General features: G+C 41.6%; 1 protein-coding gene across 1 annotated transcript; it reads right to left on the reverse strand.

Annotated features, from left to right (window-relative positions):
* Positions 1 to 234: 234 nt before the first annotated feature.
* LOC124131076 (cell division cycle protein 123-like) lies at positions 235 to 5694 on the reverse strand. The gene is made up of 3 exons (XM_046494165.2): positions 5617 to 5694; positions 2337 to 3236; positions 235 to 715 (listed from the first exon to the last, which is right to left on the reverse strand). The coding sequence occupies exons 2-3, from the start codon at positions 3229 to 3231 to the stop codon at positions 531 to 533; spliced, it is 1080 nt and encodes a 359-aa protein (XP_046350121.2). The 5' UTR covers positions 3232 to 3236; positions 5617 to 5694; the 3' UTR covers positions 235 to 530.
* Between the last annotated feature and the right edge of the window lie 189 nt (positions 5695 to 5883).

Here is a 5883-nt window from a genome sequence, read left to right on the forward strand (position 1 = left end):
CCAGTTCCACACCCCTCCCTCTATTTCAACAACGCCTTGGGCCCAGTTCCACACCCCTCCCTCTATTTCAACAACGCCTTGGTCCCAGTTTTACAACCCCCCCTATTTCAACGACGCCTTGACGCTCTGGGGCAACATAGCCTTGGTCCAAGTTCCACACCCCTCCCTCTATTTCAACAACGCCTTGGTCCCAGTTTTACAACCCCCTACCCCCCCCCCCCCCCCCCCCCCTATTTCAACAACGCCTTGACGCTCTGGGGTAACATAGCCTTGGTCCCAGTTCCACACCCCTCCCTCTATTTCAACAACGCCTTGGGCCCAGTTCCACACCCCTCCCTCTATTTCAACAACGCCTTGGGCCCAGTTCCACACCCCTCCCTCTATTTCAACAACGACTTGGTCCCAGTTCCGCACCCCTCCCTCTATTTCAACAACGCCTTGGCCCCAGTTCCACACCCCTCCTCCTATTTCAACAACGCCTTGACGTTCTGGGGTAACAACGCCTTTGTCCCAGTTCCACACCCCTCCCCCTATTTCAACAACGCCTTGACGCTCTGGGGTAACATCGCCTTGGCCCCAGGTTTAGGTCGCTCCACAATCCGGAACTGAAATCCTTCTTTTCCCTCCAGCAGATGGCGCTCGTGCTGCCAACTGAACAAGCCGCCGTCCGTCGTCTCGGCGAAAGGGTTAATCTCGATCACCCACAGCTTGTCACCTGGATAACACAGAAAACAGTCATAGTATGTTGTACTTTAGTGGGTGTGTAGTGTCTGGTACAGTGGATTTCTAGATCAATTAATATAGTATGAGTGTCAGAAATGCACTTTCCAAATTATCTTTACGCAAGATATATTAGGATAGTGCATTTCTGAAACTCGCCATTTGGATTAATCTAGAGCTATTTAAGCAACGACAGATGGGCCTGTGTGGACTTAACGGCATAATTGTAGCCCATGTATCTAACATGTCTTCGTCAGCATTGCTCGCGAACCGTTTCAAGGATGATATAAACACGACCAGAGTTATCGCCCTTGCATTGCAATCGGATATTCTCGATTAGATCCGCTATACTGCATTTGATAGGTGTTCACTTGTGAGATAATTGAATGATATTACTGTATTCGCAAAAGTAAGAGATTCGGCATTTCCTAGTGGGGTATATGAAAGTAAAACCTTATCTGTTAGCGGGGTACATGGGAAAAACTGTCCATTCAATAACCAATCAGAAACAAGTATCGTAATGAAGGTAAAATAAAAAAACTATTTATACACCCGACTAGATTCACTGACAGAATGAGACCGCCTCCTGGGTGTCATGGATAGACCGTCTTTCTTGAACGAACGATCGGTGGTTCTGTCCGCTGCCCCTGGCACTGGCCGCGTCATACCAAAAGACGTTAATCGATGGTACTTGTTAGTTGTTCATCGGTTTAACGGAATAAAAAGAGGACAGGCCGTCTCGGAGTCCTTATATATATTGGGTCTGATTAGGGCATCCATGTTAAAATGCAGCATTCTCAGTGGACAAGCTCTATTAAGCCGTAATTTATCCGGATAATGATAAAAAGCCGCAACAACGCCATATACGTGTTTGTGTGTTTTTGTTCTTTGTTGTTTAATGCCGCACTCAGCAGTATTCGAGCTATATGACGTAAATAAGCTGTAAATTATCGAATCTGGACCAGACAATCCAGTGATTGACATCATGAGCATCGATCCACGCAATTGGGATATGACACGCACCAACCAAGTCAGCGAGCCTGACCACCCGTTAAGCGCCTATTACGACAAGCATAGTCGTTTTACGGCAAGCATGGTTTGCTGAAGACCTATTCTAACCCGGATGTTCACGGGTATCCAAGTCGCTGTATCAGGGAAGCAGTCTTGAAAGCGATGTTTCACCCATATTACCTCACGCCACAGACAGAATGTGACAACCCTATAGATGCCAGTGGTTCGGTTTGAACCAGCGATGACGGATGGACAAATGGTCTAAATTCGCAATTCTCTTGGCAGAGTTGCGTCCCATAGAATTAAAATTATCTGTTGGTGGTTGCTTTGATCCTCCTGCCAGTATTTCAACCTCATTCATCCCTTGGGCTCTAATACACCGTTCGACAACACTGTTCGATGTCATGTAATATCAACGCTGCATTGAACAATATAACAATTATATCACGGCGTTTCGTCATCACGTGGGAGGCACACCGAAAGTGACACAGACCGTGGGCGCTTAGCATAATATTGGGAATCCGGTATTCTATCTCACAATAGGTTGATCCGGACATGAACCGATAATGCAAGGCCGAACAGTGTTTGTATATGTGTGTGCTTACCGTTTTCACAAACTGCAAAATCGATTATGTATGCTGTTGGAAATTCCCCTTCTTTCATCATCGGCCGTACCTTGTCATTAAAATATTTGCAAAGAATATCCTTGAGATGGTCCCTCGTGTCTAGGAGCCTCTGCGAGAAAATCAGATAGTTGTACTGCGACAAGGCTACAAGCTCTCCCCCGAACACAAAACCCCTAAACTCCATATCAACATCAATATCAACGAATTTCCTCACGACAAAGTTCTCTTCAAATCTGCCTTTGATTTCCAGAGCTAGCAACATATCTTGGTAGATACGTTCACTCCTCAAGATCATATCAACCACTTCTTCAGCAGTTTTAACTTTGAGGCCTTCAAATCCAGCTTTGAGAAGGCACGTAATTTGGATATTTTCATTTTTCTGTTTGTCTTCTGGTAATTCCATTAAATACTTGTGATACACATCTTTGAATCGACGTTGGACCATCGGCGCATCCTTGGCGCTCCTGCTTGACGTCTTCACAAAAGCAAAACCATCTCTTGCTGTAAATTTGTTCATGACCGATTCCAAACGCTGAGTGACGTCTTCAATTATTATTTTTCCGTCTGACGTTAACGTATCTCTCCAGTTGACGTCACAGATTTGTTCAGAATCAAGATTCCTGTAGCAGTCTTCAAATATTTGTACAAAGAGTCTCGCTTCTTCGATTTTCAAGGGACATAACTCTGTCGGAAAGGTCAGCTCTTTAAGAATGTGCATCCATTTCTCAGTATTAACATCAAGGACAGAGTTTTGGTAGAGAGTTATCTCCTCTTGACTAATGTAGCCGGCTGTTTTGGGACTGGAGAAATCTTTAATGGGTTCTGTTACTTTCTTTAACTTGCAGTTTCTTAGTTGCTCCGCCAGCGACGCCATTGAACCTGAACAAAATAAACACATTAATATGACATCATCCTCGATTTTATTATCCACGAGAATTTGAGAGTCAGTCATGATTTAACGTCACCTCGCCACTGCTTCACCCATACACCGACGAGAACAAGTCATAATATCTATAACCACATCAAATAAATAGCTCGATTCTATTTTGATATACATTGCTACAAGCATGTGATACACATAGGTCGATTCTATTTTGATATACATTGCTACAAACATGTGATACACATATCCCGATTCATTATATATATACCTTCGATCGTGTCATATAAATATCTCGATTCTATTGTGATAGACATAGCTTCAAGCATGTCATATACACATCTCGATTCTATTTTGCTATATATACCCTGGGCCCATACGATCCCTTTCTTGGTTTTCTGCCCCATTAGAATGGAAAGACGCTAAAAATAGACGTCCAATCCATTTTAGCATAGCTATTGGGTCCATTGTATTTATCATCACAGAATGTAGACATAATACACTGAATAACTTAGGATGATATGATATAGATATTTACTTATCTTACACGAATGTGCCAATACTACCAAAGTCGCCTACATCATAGGTCGTCTAATGTTTGTTTGTTGTTTAACGCCGCACTCGGCATTATTCCAGCTATATGACGGCAGTCTGTAAATAATCGAGTCTGGGTCAGACAGTCCAGTGATTGACATCATGAGCATCTATCCGCGCAATTGGGATACGATGACATGTATCAACCAAGTCAGCGACCCTGACCACCCGATCCCGTTAGTCGCCTCTTACGACAAGCATAGACGCCTTTTACGACAAGTATGTGTTGCTGGAGACCTATTCTACCCCGGATTTTCACGGGTCAGGGCGTCCAATGATTACAGTGTCATCTGGTCTTACATGCAGATTGGTTGTGGGTATCAATAACCTTAGTCAAGAGCGGTACGGGTGAAAACCGGATAATCGGGGGGATGGTGTTACTTTGAAAACGTAGACCATGAACGACAAACTATATACATGTATGTGAAACAATTCGTGAAACAAACAAATCTCTAAATAATCTCGGTCTCCACGTGACTTTTAACCAAAGCGGGCCAGGAAGCACAATTAATACAAAGTTTTAAATTCAAGGACAAAGAGTTCCTTATCAGGGTCTTGAAGCAGAATATGCTTTAGATACAATAAATTGAATTCATGGATGAAAAATATCGAATAATTTAGAAACGATAAAGTGCAATATTCACATATGCAGTGTTTCACACTGTCCGTATAATAATACAAATAAGTACATTCAGAGTGCGAAATTCACTAAACTGTATGCTATAAATGGATCTGACAAAACCGGCACGGCGCCAAATGGCCACCAAACTGGCTTAAACGACACAAGATTTCGTTGACACCATGTACATGATACATACAGAAAAAAGAATGATGAAAACTAACAATAATTGATCACATAAACAGACAATATTCACATATTTTTATCCACATAAACACTATCAGTGTCCCTATATGCACATGTGTAAGCACGCAATTCATCTCTGCATTCACACATATTTTTATCAACATTGTTGATCTATACACGGTCTATATTATCATTTCAATATTCAGTCAGTCCATCAGTCGTATATGTAAATCAGGTGGACGAGCATTTCTACTTACAACTATATTGTGACCTTATAAAAAATGAATATATATAAATATATATTTTATTTTTTGTGTTTCTTTGGGTTTTTTAATATGTGTGATTACACATTGTTATTTCACTATATATGTGTGTGTGTGTGTGTGTGTGTGTGTGTGTGTGTGTGTGTGTGTGTGTGTGTGTGTATTTATCTTAAACTGTGAGTCTGTTTGCTTGTTTCTTTGGGAGAAACGTGAATGCATGCTCACATTTCTCCCAAGACGAAAACCAGTCAGCAATATTAAAATGTAACCCCATTCCGGCTGACGTGACCATTCCAAACAAACAAACGAAAAAGACAGTCCATCCCAGAACCTTAATCGGTCCAAGTACTCCTAAGGGCGGAGACTTTCTTGGAGCATTAACCCGTTATGCATATCAGAAAACATGTTGGTGACGGCACATACACATCCCAAATATTTTTTTATAGGCCGATGGTGTATCCTACACGGCCGAAGTGGGATACAGGGGTCCAAAGACGTATATAGATCCATATAGATCTACATCTTTGATGGGATAAAAAAAAATGTGCGTGCACAGCAACGCATTCCTGGGAATACTGACTGAATACAAACACGATCAATTCCTGGTTACTGGCTAGATCTTTGACATATTCAACGAGAGAAATGTATTTTTTCTGGATAAGTGTGAGAATGTCCTGAGAAAATGTATAATGAGACTAAATCAGTTAGATACGCTACCTGTTCAGAACCAGAATACGATGATCTTGTTTATGTTATATAGTTTCCGTGTTTAGGGCTATTTATAGCTCAGCGTCTAATAGATCACGTGGCTGGGAGTAATCTGTTTGTGATCTTGTTTAAAATATGATATTGCTATCATTGTTTGTTTATATAATTAAAAGATACACTCAAGAGACGATAGCTCTTCGAATAAAATAATAACGTTATATACACTACGGTATTGTGCTTTATTATCGAAACCTTCCAGATATTCTGTTATTGGTA

The sequence above is a fragment of the Haliotis rufescens genome, unplaced genomic scaffold (assembly GCF_023055435.1).
Source record: "Haliotis rufescens isolate VD_foot unplaced genomic scaffold, xgHalRufe1.0.p SCAF_10, whole genome shotgun sequence".
NCBI lineage: Eukaryota > Metazoa > Mollusca > Gastropoda > Lepetellida > Haliotidae > Haliotis > Haliotis rufescens.